The sequence below is a fragment of the Camelina sativa genome, chromosome 15, assembly GCF_030686135.1.
Source record: "Camelina sativa cultivar CO46 ecotype springtype chromosome 15, ASM3068613v1".
In the NCBI taxonomy this organism is placed as follows: Eukaryota; Viridiplantae; Streptophyta; class Magnoliopsida; order Brassicales; family Brassicaceae; genus Camelina; species Camelina sativa.
In genome coordinates this window covers 509,165-529,164 of record NC_141894.1, presented here as the reverse complement: position 1 = coordinate 529,164, position 20,000 = coordinate 509,165, and the positions used below count along the sequence as shown (strand labels likewise).

Here is a 20,000-nt window from a genome sequence, read left to right as displayed (position 1 = left end):
CGTCTGTCAACATATATATATACTAAATTATATAACTTTGTGAAAACATTTAACGTATTTTTTGTTTTTGTTTTGTTAAAGTACCCCATTTTCATTTTTACTTTTGTATAGGAGATTTTACATTTTGTTTCACAAAAAATAGCTTTTTAATTAATTATAAATATTTTATCAATTACAAAGGTAAGACTTTTTGGTCATTTTCCCACAGATTTATATACATACTAAAGCCCGCGTATTAACACGGATATAAGAAAAATATGTGAAATTTTAAGTTATATTCAAAATATTATTTTTTTTTCATTTATCTTTTAAAGAAACCGGATTTAGAGTTCACACACTCCATATTGCAATACAATTTCTTTGTATATTACATGATAATAAAATTAGATTTTAATTCTATGCACTCAATCCCAATTAGTAACATTTATAATTTTCATATCAAAAAAATATGCATTGTATCAAATTTATATCTTACTTAATTTTTTCAAAAAACTAAAAATTAATAAAACATAATTTTCAAAGAAAAAACTGAAATATAATTTTATCTCATATTTGTACAAGTAACAATATCTTAAATATATTTGTTTCATATTTTGTAATCTCATACGTATAGTTTTCTACTTGTCCAACTAATTTTGAATAAAATTATTCTAACACTATCATAAATTAATCAAAAATTCAAAGACGTTATTATGAGAAAAAATATTTGTTTATGTAAAAATGAGTATCTACAATCCTTTTTCTTTTAGTATTAATAATTGACAGTATAATTTATTTAATTATGGTATTATATTAATTAATTGTATTATTTCTTAATTCTTTTTCTTATAGAATTAGTAATATATGAACTATCTTTTATATTTATTAAATTGTTTAAAATTTTAATTTCTTATAATTTACAAATATGTTTAAACAAAGTTTTTGTATAACATATGACAAAATCTTTAATTGTTAAAATTGACACATGTCGCGATCACATGAGTTATAACTTTGAAAACCAAGGTTTATATAATAATATAATATTGAATACGCTATCAAAATCATTCACCGATTGAAAAACTTAAGAAAATTACATTAATTTCTTATTTTGATTATCTTATTTTTCTTATATTGTGTTAATCACTAACTGTAACACTTTTTTCAGCATCACTAATTTTAACACTTGAAACCTTTTTATACTTTAATCACTTTTATGTATAAATTTCTTTTTACTATATGATTACAATAAATAATAATTGTAATTAAATTGCAAATATTTTCCTTATTAATTGTAAATATTTTTCTTATTAATTACACATATTTTCCTATTGAAATTAGTAATTTAATAGATAAAATTTCCTTTAGAATTAGTGATATAATAGATTACTTTTGATTTTATATACCTTTTAAAAATATTAATTGTAATCATTTTATTTTTAAATTTTTTTTAATTTTCCTAATAATTATTAAATGAAATTTCTTTTCTAAGTTAAAATACTATCAATATACTTGACACATGTCGCAATTATATGAATTACTAACTTTGAAAACCAAAATTTATATAATAAGATAGTTTTTCTAGTTAAAACTCGAGTTTATTGCAGGCATTATATGATGTAAAGTCCATTAGTCAATTTTTAAAATCGTAAACTTCAGTAAGCAGTTATTTATCGCTGATGAGTGATGGATATGACTTTGAAAGTTGTCTCTGCAACTATACTATCAGTTTGCCTCCTCTGTTGGTTATTGTGCATACTCTGTAAAGTCCTCTACTTTTGTGTCAAAGGATTGCATACTTAATCATTTGCTTATACATACTGATGTTGTTCATCATCTCTTTTCCAAGATCCTTTTTATAATGATGTTGGAGTCTTTTTCATTTTTCAATTTCGAACTTCCCTCAAAGTAAATAACATGTCAACAAACCAGCAAAGACACCAAAGACTTAAGGGATATGATTTTATTATTGAAACACACGAAAAACCTCAAAGGAGAGATTGTCTCGGTCATAAATAGAGCTACATCATCACTATTTAAATAAAACTCCGGCGACTTAAAACGAACTGAAGAATCCGCCGGAAAATTGAGAAAACATAAAAGAAAAAACAAAAGGGAGAAGATAGATGATATAGATTGAGCTAAATTAACCAAAACTGCGGGTGGTGGTTCTTTTTGCTGCTCAAGCTTTGGTGGGTGGGTTAAGCTCATCCCAAGCTTCAATCCAAGTGACCATAGCATCTGCAAGCTTGTCAAAGTAAGGATCAATGACACTTAGCTTCTCCTTCACCATCTTGGACAGCTCAATGTAGCATTGTTGAACTGTCACAGCTTCTTTCGAGAGCTTCGCGCTCTGGAAGAAAGGAATGATATCCTCCTGCCAGAAGATTCCCTTGTACTCCTTCTTCAGGTTCACAAACGGGTTGCTAGCTTTGCTGTGGTAAATGTAGGGCAAACCTGTCTTCACTCCCAATCCAAGATGGTCACAGATCACCTGACGAACACAACCATAAGACAGAAGTCAGTATTAAGAAAAATATATAGTTTAAATCCGCTAAAAGTAAGGAGCAGCTTGGAGAAAGTAAGTTACCTTGACACACCATCCAGCCCACATATCGTCGTAGCGACCAATAGGCTGACCATCACCCATGAGACCAAAGTACATAGCCGGGCCAATGAGCTCACGGTCAAAAGCCAAGTTCATGCCACACATAGGGAAAAGTGTTCCCTTTGGGATGGTCATGACAGCATCCACATACCTAGAAGTGATGCCAATTAAGCATTGTTAGCTTAATGAACACCCCGAAAACAAAAAATGTAGAAAGAAAATGTGAGATTAACTACCTTGTGTTCCTTTCCTTAGGCTTCACAAGTTGGGTCGGGGCATCGTAATCAGGGATGTTGAGCCACAGACCATGGGAAACAGCAGTGGAAACACCCTCACGTAGACTGAAAGGATATCCACGGACGAAGTCAGCACCTTCACGGTATGGGTCATACAAGGTGTTGAAGAAAAATGGAGATGATGGGCAGAGAAGGTTCTTGATGTGTTGCTCAAGAGCGTTCACAGCTTTTCCAGATGGATCCTTAGCAACCTATAATACATGACAACAACAAAATAATATTAAAAATTCAAATGCACGTATAAGACCATGAGGGACCAAACAATACGTTACACGTGATTAAACCAACCACATTATGAAAGCAACATCAATGCTACAATCATGCCGTAACTGAAAACTCAAAATTCTTCAAAAAGCCCCACAAACCCCTAAAGAAGGGAATTTAAAGGTTGGACTTTTCTCCTCCTTAACCTAATGACAATAACATATATGGACAGGACAATGACATGCAAGAATCTTGTGAAGTTAACTCTTAAGACACAGATAGTTTGGTCCAACAACATTGACACTACCTAAACATAAGAGATCATGACAATGCCGACAAACATAAGACAAAATTCTGAAAACAGATCGAGAACAGTGTTATAGATCTAGGTCAAAACAGTGTTATCTAATCACAGGATGACCTAAACAATTGGAATCGAATTTTCAATTTTTAAAGGTTAAGATCTGTTAAATCTACAGACTTTATCACTAGATCTAGATGACAGATCTAAAAAAACAGAATTGTGATAACTTACGAAGCAATCATCGTCAATGGTGAAGATGTACTTCTTCTTGGAGACCATGTAGCCAAAGCAACGACAAGCAGAGTCCTTGAATGAAATGCAGGAAGCTTTAGGACCAAGGATACGGTTGATGTCGTTCCTGTTGTAGAGCTCATAGTCGAACCCTTCAGGTACAGCAATGGTCTTCGATGGATCTCCATCTTGGACAATGATCAGATGGTAAGGCTGGAGAAAAGGTCTCCACATCTCGAGGAAATCGAGGTTACGGATCGTGGGGATGACGATGTCAAGCTCATCCTTCAACTGTGGCATGTGATTCACCGGAATCCCAACGGTATTCGCCGGCTCAACCATGGTTTTGATGATTCAGAGAGAAGAGAAGGAGAGGGTTGTGAGATTTGAGATCGGAGGAGATGAGAGACTCTGAAGACCCGTCGCTTTGGTTTTTATATTGGGTTTGGTACGTGTGAGGGGTTTGGGTGACACGTGTGAGGTTTGACACGTGGTTGATTAAGACTCGTTCAACAGGTCAAAAGAAACCTTTGTTTGTGTTATGTTATGGTGAGGAAGTGAAGACTTTTCTATTTTTTGTCCTCTTGATGTCCGTATTCTATGGGGATGCAAACATAATTATCTTTTTTTTCGGACTTTGCAATTCAATTATTATGCCTATTAATAATTTGTCTTATTGGTTTAGAAAATTAATACAATTTGGTTTAAGTAATTTTCCGAAAAAATAGAAGCTTGTAATCTTGTCTTGAAGATGTACTGTATTTTTAGATATTTATCTCCACACCACACAAAATATATATATATATGAAAATTTTTTTAACATATATTTGTGAAGAATATCCCATACTTTATTGTGTATATAATAAGATTTTTGATAAATGTACAAAAAATATGGATTTATCTGTTTTTATTTACATTTTTTTTGGTTTGACATATTTTAGTTTAGTTTTTAGCCATTGAAATTTTGGAAACTAATTACTGTTTTGACTAACTAAAGGTGCAAAACATTCAAAATAATAATTTTATTTTCTTAATATAATGGTCAATATATTAAAGGGCTGTATTCAACTTGATATTTTAAGTGATTTGAGTAAAATTTACAAATCATATGTTATTCAATCATGGATTTTTAAAAATCTATAAAATTTAATTGTTATTGAACTGATGATTTAAAAATTTACTTTACAATCCACTATTATTGAATTGATGATTTAAAATTTTACCTTAAAATCCACTTTATTCAAAACAGTTTGTGGATTTTGATGTTAATGATTTATATAGATTCTGCAAGATTTGAAATGATTTGTTTAGTTAAAAATACAGAAATCAAATCTCAAGGTCAGAGCCGTCGCACAATATATTGAGGCAACAAGCCCAACATTATGTTAAGGCTGGACCAAAGGAAAGAAAGAAAAAAAATTGTTAAAAAAGGTGTTGCTGAGGTTCGAACCTAGAACCTCATTTAGTTTATAGTTGACTTTTACCACTACATGAAACTTTTATGGAATTGAGGGCCGAAAATTTACATATTATTTCAAGGCCACAAGCACATGCTTCATCAGCTTGTGCTTGGGACCGGCACTAGGTTTTAAGGTGAAATTTGAAAAAAATTTACAATAAATCATATTAACTTACCTAAAATCATCAAAATCATTTAAAATCTCATAAAAAATCAAATCACTTGAAATATTAGATTGAATACACCCCTAATTATGTCAAAAAAAAAACTTAAATGTTAGATCTGATCATCTATTGTATATTGTTAATTGTCATTTGTTTGACTGTACCATCTTTTTTTTTTAGTTAGGCTTTAATTAAGTTAAACAATTGTTGTTTCTTGTTCAATTCGTTTGGTTTTAGTTATTATTTCTTCACTTTTGGACTTGAGAGTAAATTGAAGAGTTTAAGATATTAGGTCTAGCTAAGCTAGCTAACCTTATGAAGGATCTATATCTTTTAGCTAGCAATTTAATTCATTCTCGGCTTACGACTATTTCTTAGTTGATTTAGTTACATACATTACCATAAATGTACCTAAATTCGTGTATGCGTTTTTAACAGACAGGAAAAAAGTCGTATGTGAGGAATTAAAAGTTGGGGGGATACAAAAACCGAACAATAAATTAATACTTTTTGACCGGAGTGTAACATCAATAAAGGTGTCAATTAGAATGTAATTAGGCTTTTAGCTCATAACGGGAATAATGAATTTTAAAAACTGTCCTCGATCTACTTTATTGTGGAACGAAGGAACATTCGCATGTGGGAAGCTCTCAATCTTAGATTTTAAAAATTTTACATTCCTTTTAGGCTTTTAGCAGAAGTCCATAGTATACAAGAACATGCTAAACATAATATACAATAACACGAATTAGTACTTTGATTATAAAAGAAACTACGGATAATATTCTTTATACTTTCATACTTATGTTGGGATTTGATAAAGTTCCAGTGCATTTCACGGAATAAATAATTTTAGTAATAAAAAATAATTGAGATTATTTATTTACATGTAATTATAACAATCAAAAATGAAAAATCATTGGAGTTTGATCTTAAACGTCGTGGGGAGCTCGTCGATGCACGTTGCGAATATCATTACATGCATATCGTGAAAAATCTACATAACATCTTCCTTTTATAAAAAAAACCCTTTAGTTTAAAACATTACAAATGGAACGTGAACCTATGATTAGTATTATAAAAAAATATGATCGCTTGATCTGATGATCTCACACTTGTATTGTATTAGTAAAAATATGGAACATGATCGAACGTTTAAATATTTTTCTCAGACTATTGATGATGACACCTTTAACAAAATGTTGGAAACCATAAACCAAACAAATATGAGTTATATGGGCTTTTAAGTTTATGGACTGGCCCATTATGAATAAACCTAGTAGAACTTCAGTTAGTTATGGATCTTTTTTGGGTTATTTTCTGAAACCTAATTGGCTTCTTCATCTTTTCGCGCCGCTCGTCGTCTTCTTCTTCTTCTTCGTCTTCCTCTGTTTTCTCCGATCTTAAATTCACGACACATAGAGAAAATGGGATCACGGCAAGGACCACCAAAGCATCAGAACAAATTCGCCTGGGTTCCCAAAGCCGGCGTCAAGATCAATGAAACGGTAAAACAATTTGCTCTGCTGGCTATGAGGTTAACGAAATTGAGTGATTAGTGTAGTTAGATCCTTAATTTTTCTGGAAATTTCTTTTTTTTTTAGGAAGTTGGAGGGAGATTTAGACCATTATCGGAGATAACTGGAGTTTGCTATCGCTGTAGAGAGCAGATAGCTTGGAAACGCCGCTACGGCAAATACAAAACCCTAACTGAAGCCACCAAATGGTATTGTTTATTGAATTTAGAGTGTTCTTATATCTTAACCGAACTGATTTGTTTGTTCTTTGTGTTAATTTTCTTAAAAGAGCAATCTTTTTTTTTTTTGTTTGTTGTTGTTGTTGTTGCAGTCAGAAGTGTACTAAGCGAAATGTTCGTCAAGCATACCATAAGTTATGCCCTGGTTAGTGTCTTGTTATCATACCTTTATAGCAATGAAGAAGAATACATCAGTATCTTGTTTTTGAGTTGATGTGTTTATATTACTAAACTAATAACAGGTTGTGCCAAGGAGCAAAAGGTGTGTGCAAAGTGTTGTTCTCGTGTTGATCAAATCCTTGGAAGGTAAGTTTAATCTTGAAGAAAGTCTTTATTTTGCTTCTGCTAAGATGCTGGTTTTCTTCTCTGAGTTAGTTTGGTAGATATGATGTTAAGCTAATGTAGAGGTAATTGTTCGTTTCTTGCAGAGATATTTATGAGGTAGAGGCTGAACAGAAGATGCTTGATGAGGTTAGTCTTTTACTTATTCTGCTTCCGAGTTCCATTTCCTGCTTGTGGGTTTTTTTTTTTTACTTAAAAGATGCTTTTGGTATTCTCACTGATTTTTTTACTAATGTGATGCAGACTATCAAGAATGCTAGGGAAAGGGATCGAAGGACGCTATTACGTGCGGTAAGCTTCTTTAGTAATACACCCTTTTTTACCACCTATGATTCCAAAGAAATAGAGTTATTATATCTTACATTGAAGAGGGTTTAAGATTTGTAAATGTGTATGTGTTATTGGTCCTAAAGTTGCGTATTTGCATGACACAGATGAACAAAGATAACAAGCCGAATAAATCAGATGAAGCTACAAGGAGTGATAGTAGCAAGGTCGGCGATGTGTTTCCTTCAACATCCCTTGAAGAATATGCAAACAAGTCTGGAAGAATTAGCGGGATTATTGGTCATGGTAGCAGCGTACCTGATCATGGTCATGATGATGATGATGATGATGATGATGATGATGCGAGTGGACCTGAATCAGATGAGGATCACACTGGTGATGATGAGCATGATTTGCGAGAAGATAGTGATGAAACTGAGCCATCTCAACTGCAGAAGTAAACTCAATATTGATAGTATTGTAAGATTTTTGCAAAACCGGTTATTGTTGTTGTTTTGATAGACTTTACTTCCTGCAATGCAAAGACTACTAGCAAAGGATATTTATGGTTGTATCTTGTATCCGATGGGATTTAAACGGGCCTAATTGTCGTTTCGCATCGGCCCAATTTTCCAACACTAACGTGTCTTAGTATAGTCTAGAGACTCTAAAAAATCATTGGTAAACTAAACAATAAATGTGGACAAGAATGTTTGAAATTGAAAAAGAAATTGCTAATGCTAGCTAAGTAAGTGCATTAATGCTTGTGCATTAAGTCAAATTATTACACTTGGCACGAAAAAAAACCATCTCATCGCCCACTAAAGCTGCCTTCTTTTGGCTTTCATTAATCTCTCTCTGTCTCTGCACACAAAAAAAACCCCCAAAAGCTGGATTTCTCCATTTTCAATGAACAATTATGAGTTTTTAAACCTCATTATGATACTTAGTAGATTAATCTCAAAGATTTTGAAGCTAATTGGTCATTTTTCATTGTTGTTAATCAATAATCACTTTGGCTTTATCTTTTGTTGCTTGACTGTTATAATACGTCGAGCTTCTTAAGTCTTCATCCTTGTCCTGTCACTTGTCAGAGACTTAAGATTCAAGAAGAAGACGAGTTTCTTTCTCTTTCTCTTCAGGAAAAAAATGGGTTTCTTGTGTTCTTCTTCAATCTTCTTCAAGTTGGGAATATCTATAATCTTTCTAGTGTCTTTCTCTTGTTATACTCCTTCAGGTAAGCCGAAAGATTCTATCTTTATTCAAGCTTTTTGCAGTTCATTATTGTATTTACTATCTAGGGTTTTATTTTCTCTGAGTCTGAGTGTAACTTGGCTTCTGGTGGGTTTCGCTCGAAACTGAACAAAGCTTCCTTCTTTGTTCCCCATGTTTTAATTATTTCTTAAAAGATTTGCTAGGAGATTGTATTTATTGAGTTCTGTAAGATAGGAATTGCTTGATGGTTTTGGGTGCATAGAGAAAGAGAGGAGTTAGTTCTTTTGGTTTTGAAGGAGCTTATTAGTCTCAAAGAGAAGATCTTTTTGACATTTCATCTTCTATGCTCTGTTACTAGAGAAAGAGAGAATCTTTGAGACAAGATAACCAAAAAAAAAAGCTCTTTAATGTATGTGTGACTCATGGTGTTGCTTTTGGGGTTGTTTCAGAAGCTTATGATCCTTTGGATCCAAGTGGGAACATTACTATCAAATGGGATATCATGACCTGGACTGCAGATGGCTATGTGGTATGTATGTATACATTAGCTTCAAAATTTGGGGGATTTCTTGACTCTTGATTGTGTATTTAATACCATTCATTCTTTTCACGGTGCAGGCGGTTGTAACGATCTATAATTTCCAGCAATATCGTCACATTCAGGCACCAGGTTGGACTGTCGGATGGTCATGGGCAAAGAGAGAGGTTATATGGGGAATGAATGGAGGCCAAACAACAGAACAAGGAGACTGTTCGAAATTCAAAGGAAACATTCCTCATTGCTGTAAAAAGACACCTTCTGTTGTTGATCTCTTACCCGGAACTCCTTACAATCAGCAGATTGCTAATTGCTGCAGAGGCGGTGTCATCAACTCGTGGGCTCAAGATCCTGCTACTGCTGTTTCTGCTTTCCAGCTCACTGTTGGACAAGCTGGAACCACAAATAAGACTGTTAGGGTACCTAAGAATTTCACTCTCAAGGCTCCTGGACCTGGCTATACTTGTAGCCCTGGTAAGATTGTGAAACCGACTAGATTCATCGGTACTGACAAACGAAGAGTTACACAAGCATTAAGTAAGTTACTCTCTTCTTGAAATCTACCAATGCTCTTTTTATCTTTGAGTGAAATTAAAACTGAGTTTTGGGTTTTTTCTTTTCTGCTGTGACAGTGACTTGGAATGTAACTTGCACATACTCGCAGTTCTTAGCTCAGAAAACACCTACTTGCTGTGTATCACTTTCATCGTTTTATAACAGCACAATAGTTTCTTGTCCGACATGCTCTTGTGGATGCCGTAACACTTCTCAGCCAGGGAATTGTGTAGAGTAAGTTCTTCGTCTCATGGCTTTCATTACCTCAAAATATGTTAACTTGTTTGGTTAATTTTGGTGTCTTGTCTGTCCATACACAGCCCAAAAGGTCCTCGGATAGCATCAGTCATTCCAAATCCTGGAAAGAACGCATATATACCGCCCCTAGTGCAATGTACAAACCATATGTGTCCTGTTAGAATCCACTGGCATGTGAAGGTTAACTACAAGCTGTACTGGAGAGTTAAAGTCACCATCACAAATTTCAACTACAACATGAACTATACACAGTGGAATCTCGTCGTGCAGCATCCTAATTTCGACAATCTCACTCAGACTTTTAGCTTCAACTATAAACCCTTGACTCCTTATGCTTCCATAAGTAAGTACCATCAATCATCAATCCCTTTGTTTTTATACAAAGAAACAAATCTTGATGTGTTTTTTTTTGTTTTTCATTGATATAGATGATACTGGGATTCTCTGGGGAATAAAGTTCTACAATGATCTGTTGATGCAAGCTGGTCCATTTGGTAATGTACAATCTGAGCTACTTTTCCAGAAAGATGCATCGGCTTTCACATTTGAGAAAGGTTGGGCTTTTCCAAGAAGAATCTATTTCAATGGAGATAACTGTGTCATGCCTCCTCCAGATTCTTACCCTTGGCTGCCAAATACCGGTTCACACAAATCAATTGGTTCTCGGTTTGCAGCAATCGCCTTGTTGTTACTGACTGTGCTCCTACATGGGAACTTGTAAGAAATAAGAATCATCAAGTGTAGAGCGTAGCTTCCTATCAAGAGAGAATTGTTAGCTTATTGTTTCCTATCGACTGTTGTTGTCTGTACTCAGTACAACCGTTTAATCTTTGTATTATCACTAACTAGATTAAATGATAATGGTTACTATATGATTCTTCGTCTCCTGTTTAACTATTAATAGTTTAATACCATTCGCGAGTCCTCCACCTAGTGGTGGCCAATGGTGTGTGCACTGTGTGGCATCGAAATAAGAACATTATTAAGCCAAAAATATTGTATAGCAAAAGTCTCCGCATTGTTTTAAGGACAAAAAAGATTCAAAGACCACAAAACTCTGCAAGCAAAATACACAGAGAGAGAAAGCTTTAAGAAAACAAAAGATTCGTTCTAGAATTGAGCTTTTTTCTGGGGATGCAAACGGTTTCTCTTGATAGCTTTTTTCAACGAACAGTCAACCCTTGAATTGCTGCAGCAGATGATGATGATGCCTGAGAACCTTCCTCGGTTACCTTGTTCGATTCGATTGTAGTTATGATGTTTGAAATGTTGTCCTACAAAAAACCCCACAGAAGAATCAGATTCATGAGATGATTTTGTAGTCAAATGAAGCAAAAGTATGTGTCTTTACCCTCCAAGTCGCAAGCTTTGTTCGAAGAGATTGCCATTGCTTTGTCCCAAATTCACGTTCGGAACAGCGGCTGAAAGATATGAATCAAACCATTAAGTTATAAATGTTACGTAGACATGTATAATTAGTACAGAGTTTGTATAGATGTGTGACTTGCCTGACAATTACAACTTGGTTCATCTGATCCATCTTACAATCAATCAATTTCGCAGTTATTGCCCTCACAATCCATAACTCGACCTCCTCTTCGTTTACCTGAAAACACATAGAACAGTAAGCAACCAAAAGAGTCGCAATATTTCAAGTCTTGTGCCAGCATAGGAGTTTTCTTTTACCTCTAGCGTGTCTTTAATTGAAGCGTAAGGTATTTTGCCAGATTCATCAGAAGCCAAGTCGACTAGTGACAACAATCTCATCTTCGTAAGACAATCTTCGTCGACAAGTCCTATAAACACCAAAGGATGCATCAGGAGATCATGCTCAAGAAAAGCAGGAAATGAAATAATGTGTTAAATACCATGGCTTTGCAGAAAATCCGAATTTGCATTTTGGAATTCTGTGTAGGCATTTAGTCTCTGAGTAAGAAAGATCTTCAGAAGCTGGTAAACCGGTGCATATTTAGCATCCTTTTCCAACTGCGCTACGGCTGGCAAGTCCAATAAATCACACTGCAGTTTTTAAAATCATCAATGAAAATCCAGTAAAACATATAAAAGTAGTGTCAGAACAAGAAAGATGAATCTCACACATCCAAGTCACATTAATACTTTTATAAATTATGATACCTGGAAAATACTAGAAGCCTTGACAAATTCGATAACTGCACGCACAGCCTCCTCCTTAGCTTCATCTAGGCCCTGAGCATCCTCATTGGAGAAAGTCGCTAGATACTTAGTCAAGAACGTAAGGGATTCTTTCACCAAGCTGGAGTATTGACAGAGAAAAACCCATGAGGCTATAGTTATACCTTACGGAAACACAAGAAAGAGAATGACTGATTATTTTGCAGTACCTTTTGTTTTCTTTCAACACATTAGCAATGGCAAGAAAGAGTTCCCTCTGATCTTTAATGTCAATATTCCACTCTTTCAAGAAGTTATCAATCTTCTTAAAAGAAGAAACAATGTACTCAGTAACCTTGCCATCAACAGCCAGTGTTAGAGCTTTCATGTACACTTGAAAACGAGCGTACGGGTGGTCCAGAAGGTTGTAGAGATTGAAGAGTCTACACAAAGACAGGAAAAGAAAATGAGAAGTATGTGATAAATAAACAAAGCATTATAATATAAGCTGAAAAGAATCATACATCTTCAAACGCAGTGAAGCTTTGTCACTCGGTTGTTGAGCAACCTTGGAAGATATAACTTTCACCATTTCGAGGAGTTCCTCAGGGCTTTTCACATTCTTAACAAGACTGCAAATTATGGTGTAGGTACACTCAAGATCTGAATCAAGAGAGGCAAACAACTCATAAATGAATAAGGAACATACAAAAAGAAGGATACAGTGTTTTAGTAAAAAGAAAATAGGAACACAAACCTTTCTCAGATATCTTGGAAGATACCAATTCAGCAGAAGTGACCATTAACGTAGCTAATTCAAGCGACTTCCCTGCTCCTATCGACTCCTCAGCCTCCTTACATAGCCTGTTAATTTCTGGCTCTGCAGCCTAAAATGAAGAAGACAAGTTCCAAAATATCAAACCAGAACTAGTTAAGTAACGTAATCAGACTAATCTTAGATGGTACGCAACCAAATCATGAGCAATGTACTAGTCCAAAGACATCTAACAAAAGGAGTATGGAATTGAGTCTATTAAACACAAACCCATACATACACCAATCAGATGCATCTAACGAAACAACATACACCAAATCAAAGTTCTCTATTTCTCATCGCCGCCGATAAAATTCACAAACAAAGGTGTGGTAGAAGTGGTACCTCGGGACCAGCATCGGCCCAGGCGAGCTGGGAAGTGAATCGGACAACAGCGAGAAAGGGATCTTCTTCGGAAGTGGGAACAATCGTCGTCATAGCTTCGCTCCGGTTTCGAATCTTCTCTTCTCGGCGGCGCTGAAGAACAAAATCCTCAGAAATCAGAACTTGTTTCAGCAAGCCGAGCAGCAGAGAGAGAAGAAAATGAAAACCCTAATCTATATTTTTTTTTATCTTCTTCGGTTAAGCTAACCGGAACCGAATCTGATTCACAATGTTAACGGTTTAAGAATCGGACGGCTAATTAATTATAATAAAATCCAACGGTGATGATTGAACTCTAGTTCACAACCCTTATAAAAAACAATCTCTTCGTCTGCTAGCATTTGAGAAGATTAGGGTTTAAACGCCGCCGTGTTCCGCCGGATCGCCACCGTTGAAGTCAAGATGGTACGTTTTCTCTCTCTACGTCTCTATTCTTCTTCCTCTCTCTTTACCTTTTCTTTGCCTGATCGATTTCACGATTCCTGATGATCTTAGCCGTCGCACAAGTCGTTCATGATCAAGAAGAAGCTGGGGAAGAAGATGAGACAGAACAGGCCAATCCCTAATTGGATCCGTCTCCGTACTGACAACAGGATCAGGTTTATACATTTTCTAAGTCTTTTTTCTTGTGATCCTTGTTAAAGTTACAGAATTTGATGCTAAGTGAGTTCCATTGTTTCAACTTCACACAGGTACAACGCTAAGCGTAGACACTGGCGCCGTACCAAGCTTGGGTTCTAGAGCGCGCTCTCGAGGTCCACAGCCATGTCTCAGATTCGTCCGAGTTTCCTAATTGCCTTCTCTTGGGTCTTTGACCCCCTATAAAGTTTTAGTTTTTGTTGGCTTTGCTATGTTAAATCTTAAGACTTGCATAATGCTTGAATATGAATTATGATAGTTGAATCCTTTCTCTTACAATATGAATATGAATCTTGTTTCTGTTTCTCTAATCTTATGCTAGTAATCATCATATTCAATCTGTGTTTGCTTGTCCTACAATTTGATTACAGCTTTGTTGAACATAGCTAATTCGATGCTGTTACTTGTGGGCATTGTTAGTTTAATTTTGATTTCGATCTCTAGGTGGATCAGGACTTAAGTTTTATTTCCTTGGGAACTTTGAGAAAACATAGTCTGAAATTGTTTTTGTAACAACACAAAGAATTAGATCTCAAAGGCAAACATCACAATTGAATCACACACAGAGGGTTCACAGAGGGATAAAGTCACACTTTTACTGATTTACACAAATCCAAGTTATCGGAAACACAAAAAGTAAACTTGATTATTTGTTTCCAGATCCAGCAGCAGGACTTGATCCTCCAAACAGATAACCAAGAGAAGATCCTCCACCAGGAGCTGCATGAACCTTAGTAGATGGCCTTTCCTGTTCTCATCAACACATTTTTTTTTGGGTTTTGTCAGTTTTCTCTCTAATTCAGAATCAAACTCTTCTTCTTGAATCTCAAAACGTGAAAAATTTCAGACTTACAGTGAGAAAGTTGCCACAGTTTTGGCCTTCTGATCTGAAGTAGTTATTAGGGCTTCCTCTAACACCAGCAGATGTCTTCTTGTTGTCAGTCACTGTAGTAGTCGTGGTGGTAATCGGTCTCCCTCCGGTTCCATCCGTAGTAGTTGTGGTGGTTGTAGTCGTAGTAGTCCCCATTGCGGCTGCAGCAGTGGAAGAAGGCTGACCGGAACCAAAGAGATAACCGAGAGAACTTTCATTAACACCATTGTTCACTCCTCTTGCTTTACCCATCTTGTCAAGATCTGAATTGTTAAGTTTTGTTTATTAATCAGATCAGTACATTAAAGATGAGAAAGATCCAAAAAAAGAGATTACCGTTGAATCATTAAAGACACACGTTGTAATAAGAGGGAGAGAGATCTAAAGGAAAGGATTGATTTTTTTTTACCTCTCTGTCTCTGTAGTCTGTAGTCTGGTAGAGTAGTATCTTCTGCTCTCTACTTCTTCTTTCTTCAACGATTGGCCGCAAATCAAGGAAGAGAAACAGTTGGAAATGGATATGCACTGAGCCACTCTGAGAGGAAATGACACCACAACAACAACAACAAAAAAGTATTCCAAAATGGGCTTATACGGGCCTTTTTTGGGCTTACGTAATACCATAGACATAGAACAAAAGTTTTTCATAGGATATAGGAATTTTATTGTTTCTTTGTAGAAAATCATTAAAATCACACACAAACTATAAATAACATGCATGAAGTAACAAATTTATTTGGGTCTGATTGATAATATATCCGAAGTTGTACAAAAAAGCTATAAGCTTTTACGAAATAGTGCAAAGCTGTAAGAAAGAATTGTACATGAAAGCGGTACAAAAAAACTGAGAATAAATTTTATAATAAAGTGCTAAGTTGTACACTTATACAACTTTGTTTTTGGTTACCAATCACACTCTTTATATATATATATATATAAAAGAAAAAGGAAAAAGTAGGCGAGAATAATGAGATGCATTTTCTTTTGAAAATTTCTGACACGAGAAACTAACCACAATGTGTGAACCCATGACTTTGAGTTTGAGGATCAATATCATCATCATCATTATCATCACCATATGTCCGATCATCATCATCATTATCCTACGGAGGAGATTTCCTAGTTGACTTGAAGATTTTAATTGATGTTGAAAGATGCCAATGAAATTAAAAAAAGAAAATTCTCACTCTCCCTTTGAATCTCTCTCTCTTTTGCTTTTTCATTTTGCGCCCATTATCTCCTTTTTCAAAGTACAAGACTTATCTCTTTTGGTCGACCTTAAAAGTTTGATTCCTATATACTATATATATGTGATTATGTGAATGTGAATTAAGGAATGAAACTTTGGTTTACAAACATGCTTTGTTAGCAGAATATATAGTTTCCTTGCCAAAGAAAAGAAAAACCAATGTTAAAATATATATTTTTAAAACTTATGTTTCGTTCACTACACATTGAACAAGGATAATAAAAAAAAAAATAAGAAAAGGAAAAAAGTTAGATCATAATTTGTTATTGGCAGAGAAAGCATACGATACTATTACATGGTTTCCATACTTCGATCGTCTTTATGGTTACGTTTCTTTTTCCGCATGTGTAGAACAGAAGTATTATTTTAAGGACATTTCGAGAGAAGCACATTTTAACAAACTCCAAGGTACATGCACTTGAAAGCTTTAATTACCTTATGGGTTTAGAGAGTTAAGGCCCATCTGACGACTGGCACAACTCCAGGATTATCAGATTTTTTCCTTCTGCAAAATGATACTAAAGATCTCTGGAATCAATGGACCTATATTATATGTGAGAATAGTACGTATACTGGAACCAAATAGTATATAGAAAATATGAGTCAATCTCTTCGTAAAACTTATCACTTTTACGTGTGGATGTTAATTAAGGCCAACGTCGATTAAAGACCGATGAGCGATGACCTCAAAAATAGCGATTGTTATATTAGACTTCTCTTTAAATTTTGGGTCTTCCCTAATCTTAGATCCGTCGTATGTGGCACTAAATTATAGTTGTTATAGTTAATTTGTAATCATGATGAAGAAAGGAATCTTGACTTAGCTCCTCGTTAACTATCTAAATCTGTTGAGTATATAGATATAGTACTACCAATAATTTTCATTGTTTTTGGGACGAATAATGATAATAAACTTAAGCTTGTAGTGATTAGCTATTTTTCTGAAAGCACTTAAGTAAATTAGTACTATAGTATTTCATAAATTGGTGACTATATATTAGTCAGATGACTACAAATCTAGTCAAATATGTGGGCATATATGAACTTAGCCAGAGAAATCCACTAATAAATTCACGTTGAATTGTGATCATTTAGTTTTCTTTCAAATTTTTTTCTTTAACTTATTAGGGATCATATTTGATGATAAAATAACTATATCCTGAAAAAAAAAAATTAACGCAAAGTAAAACCATTAGTTTTAGGAAAGGCATATGATCACACTCTTACATCCATCAAACAACGCATAAATTAACCCTAAAATAATAACAATAATATTTTTAATCAATAGTAATATTTATATACTGATACGTATGTATGCGTATAGGAACATAATTATTAAATTGTTAATGCATGTAATTATTATAATTTCTTTCAAATGATACATATAACTATGCAAAGATGTGTATGTAATGTTGGTAGTCAAAATCAAAGGAGAGAAGCCCCACATAAATTAATGGTGAAATTAAACAAATGTTGGATGGGTGGGTGATAAGTGGGATCATGTGCCAATAATTGAACAATAGATAAATTGAACAGAAACTTAACGTAAAAGAATACACACTTAACTTTTAGGATTGGTTTTAAGTTAACTATTATAATCATTTAAAATGCGTTTTGCTTAGTTGGTTCCCTATCAACTCTAACACTCAAGCCACTTACCCAAATGCTTCATGTGATTTTGTTCCCTTTGTCTGTTCTTTTTCACTTGTCTATTATTTTCCATATTTTCTCTTAATCTTGATTCTTATTTTTCTTCGATTACTTTCATCCTAAGGAAAAAAAAAGAGTATATATATAACTGATCAAACAGTTTATTCTAAAGGTTGTGTGCCGTGTATATAAGTCTTTCGAAATATCAGATAATTAAGTTAGTTTAGTTACCTAATTTATTGTACTAATTTTCATTTCGCAGTTTAACATTTTAATTATCGCACTGTCTATTTTGCATGGATCTTAGCAAATACATGTATATTTTGTGATTGATGTAGATATGTATCAACTTGGAAAACAAAAACAAAAAATTCCAAAACTGGTGCTCCCTAAATTTGTATCCACACATTCTCTCGTTTCTAAAACGTAATAACAATGAAAGGTTCTTTAGTAATGATAAACAAAATTGTTATTAAAAAAACAACAAATACGTGATTTCTCTTCATCGCATTGTAATTGTAACAAACTAACAATCGTAACGTTTTCTGTGTTTCCGCATGATATATGTCTAATTTTTAACCAAAAATAATAAAAATAGAATCAACCAATTAAGACACTGCATGAAATCTACCATATAATACCAGTAAGTCAGTAAAAGTAAACTTAAATGTAACTGCGCTTATCTTATATAATCTTGTCATTAATCATAAACAAAACAAAAAGTATCCCAAAATGTTGTAAAGGACAAAAATATATACAGAACTCGCATGAATTGAAAAATTACCAAAGAATTCAAACCATCAAATCATCATAAAGAAAGGTAACGCGTTTAATAAACTGATTATGGTACAATATTTGAAACCAAACCTAGCTAATAGTAATACCCACCATGTGTAATAGTATATTCCTTGGTACTTCCAAGGTCAAATCAAATTAATTTTGTTTTTATATTAGCAAACATTATTATTTTAAATAGAAAAGAAACAAATAAATAGATAAGAAGAAGTCCTCACAAACCCCACCTGGTTCACAGCACATTGTGGAACAAAGCACGTGATATGCCCACAAGCTTTTTGTGATTAGTACATCTAAGGACATAAAACCCTCAAATCAACCAAGACAAATGAACTAAACGACGACGACTTTATTATATACTATATAATAATTTCCTTCCTCATTTTATATGCTCTAGATTCCTTAGTTTCTAAAAAAATCACATGCAAAAAGTTATTACATCATCTTAAGCTAATTTATAATATACATTAAGCAACCGACTAATTAATATTTTTTAATAATCAGAAAGTAATCAACTTTCCGATCGATCTAATTAATAATAGTTTCTTTAATATTTTTGATATACTTTGTGGTGGCTTGTCCACAAAATTTTGAAACATCATCATTCACTAAAAAAAATATCTTCACCTTACTATTCAATTTGAGAATCGCAGTTTTAACAGGCTAGACTAAGTACTATGCCTGGCTATAAATTAATTGTATTGATTTGACACATACTCTTAACAACAGGAAAGAGATGTATGAGTAAAAGTAGTTAAGAGGCTACTTGTTTTCCTTGCACAATACAATATCTTAGCAGCCATCTAATTATAGGAAATAGGTTCCTTTCATCATATTTATTGGTGGTGTTTAATCTAAAGAATCAAACAAATAAATATGGCCTCTTTATCATCTCTTTTCTGTTGTTGTTAAAGACCTATTTATTACTCCTCAGATCGGATACAGTTTACCATACAAAATTCATGTAAATACCAAAGTACTGAATGTAAATGACTAATGAATAAGCTGAGTCGATCAATATCGTATACTATAGTTCCTCTTCACCTAGTGGACGTAGAGATATCCCAAATATATGTACACAGTTACACACACACATTCATTAATACACGACACATTATCCAAAAAAATTGAATAGTAGTATGGTTATTTAATAGCCACTATTTAATAAAGCTTTAATTCATGACAAAAACCATATTTAGTGTTCGCATATTCACAAAATGTGGTCCTTAGTTTATGCAGAAACAAATATCCATATTCTGCGTTTAACTTGCATATGGTACATTACTACTATT

General features: G+C 33.9%; 6 protein-coding genes across 7 annotated transcripts; 3 read left to right on the top strand and 3 right to left on the bottom strand.

The window, feature by feature from the left end:
• Positions 1-1,924: 1,924 nt before the first annotated feature.
• Positions 1,925-4,389, bottom strand: LOC104744289 (UDP-arabinopyranose mutase 1). The gene is made up of 4 exons (XM_010465318.3): positions 3,620-4,389; positions 2,821-3,071; positions 2,567-2,735; positions 1,925-2,470 (listed from the first exon to the last, which is right to left on the bottom strand). The coding sequence occupies exons 1-4, from the start codon at positions 3,959-3,961 to the stop codon at positions 2,159-2,161; spliced, it is 1,074 nt and encodes a 357-aa protein (XP_010463620.1). The 5' UTR covers positions 3,962-4,389; the 3' UTR covers positions 1,925-2,158.
• Positions 4,390-6,522: 2,133 nt separating this feature from the next.
• On the top strand, positions 6,523-8,243 carry LOC104744288 (uncharacterized). Its single transcript, XM_010465317.3, has 7 exons — positions 6,523-6,750; positions 6,847-6,968; positions 7,091-7,143; positions 7,241-7,304; positions 7,427-7,469; positions 7,584-7,631; positions 7,775-8,243. Exons 1-7 carry the CDS (start codon positions 6,670-6,672, stop codon positions 8,066-8,068), a joined length of 705 nt encoding a protein of 234 aa, XP_010463619.1. The 5' UTR covers positions 6,523-6,669; the 3' UTR covers positions 8,069-8,243.
• A 97-nt stretch (positions 8,244-8,340) lies between these two features.
• On the top strand, positions 8,341-11,048 carry LOC104744287 (COBRA-like protein 1). The gene is made up of 6 exons (XM_010465316.3): positions 8,341-8,844; positions 9,272-9,351; positions 9,441-9,897; positions 9,993-10,149; positions 10,236-10,516; positions 10,602-11,048. Exons 1-6 carry the CDS (start codon positions 8,757-8,759, stop codon positions 10,892-10,894), a joined length of 1,356 nt encoding a protein of 451 aa, XP_010463618.2. The 5' UTR covers positions 8,341-8,756; the 3' UTR covers positions 10,895-11,048.
• Positions 11,049-11,133: 85 nt separating this feature from the next.
• Positions 11,134-13,817, bottom strand: LOC104744286 (uncharacterized). Its single transcript, XM_010465315.3, has 10 exons — positions 13,466-13,817; positions 13,064-13,193; positions 12,831-12,969; positions 12,537-12,749; positions 12,310-12,448; positions 12,042-12,192; positions 11,860-11,969; positions 11,682-11,779; positions 11,525-11,594; positions 11,134-11,447 (listed from the first exon to the last, which is right to left on the bottom strand). Exons 1-10 carry the CDS (start codon positions 13,556-13,558, stop codon positions 11,337-11,339), a joined length of 1,254 nt encoding a protein of 417 aa, XP_010463617.2. The 5' UTR covers positions 13,559-13,817; the 3' UTR covers positions 11,134-11,336.
• Positions 13,777-14,454, top strand: LOC104744285 (large ribosomal subunit protein eL39y). The gene is made up of 3 exons (XM_010465314.3): positions 13,777-13,909; positions 14,000-14,103; positions 14,197-14,454. The coding sequence occupies exons 1-3, from the start codon at positions 13,907-13,909 to the stop codon at positions 14,243-14,245; spliced, it is 156 nt and encodes a 51-aa protein (XP_010463616.1). The 5' UTR covers positions 13,777-13,906; the 3' UTR covers positions 14,246-14,454.
• A 214-nt stretch (positions 14,455-14,668) lies between these two features.
• Positions 14,669-16,283, bottom strand: LOC104744284 (protein SPIRAL1-like 3). 2 transcript variants are annotated; one of them, XM_010465311.3, is made up of 3 exons: positions 15,424-16,283; positions 14,997-15,277; positions 14,669-14,891 (listed from the first exon to the last, which is right to left on the bottom strand). In XM_010465311.3, exons 2-3 carry the CDS (start codon positions 15,264-15,266, stop codon positions 14,790-14,792), a joined length of 372 nt encoding a protein of 123 aa, XP_010463613.1. In that variant the 5' UTR covers positions 15,267-15,277; positions 15,424-16,283; the 3' UTR covers positions 14,669-14,789. The 2 variants fall into 2 exon arrangements, with proteins under 2 accessions (XP_010463613.1, XP_010463614.1); XM_010465312.3 differs by having other exon boundaries at positions 15,351-15,484.
• Positions 16,284-20,000: the final 3,717 nt, after the last annotated feature.

Bases quoted from the DNA above. Each gene is read 5' to 3' on its own strand.
- LOC104744289 (XM_010465318.3), bottom strand. From the start codon at position 3,961: ATGGTTGAGCCGGCGAATACCGTTGGGATTCCGGTGAATCACATGCCA. The intron at 3,072-3,619 runs GTAAGTTATCAC...CATGTATTATAG, and splicing joins CCATTGACGATGATTGCTTC to GTTGCTAAGGATCCATCTGG. The intron at 2,471-2,566 runs GTAACTTACTTT...TGTGTTCGTCAG, and splicing joins GGGCTGGATGGTGTGTCAAG to GTGATCTGTGACCATCTTGG.
- LOC104744288 (XM_010465317.3), top strand. From the start codon at position 6,670: ATGGGATCACGGCAAGGACCACCAAAGCATCAGAACAAATTCGCCTGG. The intron at 6,751-6,846 runs GTAAAACAATTT...TTTTTTTTTTAG, and splicing joins GCGTCAAGATCAATGAAACG to GAAGTTGGAGGGAGATTTAG. The intron at 7,632-7,774 runs GTAAGCTTCTTT...TGCATGACACAG, and splicing joins GAAGGACGCTATTACGTGCG to ATGAACAAAGATAACAAGCC.
- LOC104744287 (XM_010465316.3), top strand. From the start codon at position 8,757: ATGGGTTTCTTGTGTTCTTCTTCAATCTTCTTCAAGTTGGGAATATCT. The intron at 8,845-9,271 runs GTAAGCCGAAAG...GGGTTGTTTCAG, and splicing joins CTCTTGTTATACTCCTTCAG to AAGCTTATGATCCTTTGGAT. The intron at 10,517-10,601 runs GTAAGTACCATC...TCATTGATATAG, and splicing joins GACTCCTTATGCTTCCATAA to ATGATACTGGGATTCTCTGG.
- LOC104744286 (XM_010465315.3), bottom strand. From the start codon at position 13,558: ATGACGACGATTGTTCCCACTTCCGAAGAAGATCCCTTTCTCGCTGTT. The intron at 11,970-12,041 runs GTATTTAACACA...TGGTGTTTATAG, and splicing joins GGATTTTCTGCAAAGCCATG to GACTTGTCGACGAAGATTGT. The intron at 11,595-11,681 runs GCAAGTCACACA...CATATCTTTCAG, and splicing joins AACCAAGTTGTAATTGTCAG to CCGCTGTTCCGAACGTGAAT.
- LOC104744285 (XM_010465314.3), top strand. The intron at 14,104-14,196 runs GTTTATACATTT...AACTTCACACAG, and splicing joins CGTACTGACAACAGGATCAG to GTACAACGCTAAGCGTAGAC.
- LOC104744284 (XM_010465311.3), bottom strand. From the start codon at position 15,266: ATGGGTAAAGCAAGAGGAGTGAACAATGGTGTTAATGAAAGTTCTCTC. The intron at 14,892-14,996 runs GTAAGTCTGAAA...TGATGAGAACAG, and splicing joins ACTGTGGCAACTTTCTCACT to GAAAGGCCATCTACTAAGGT.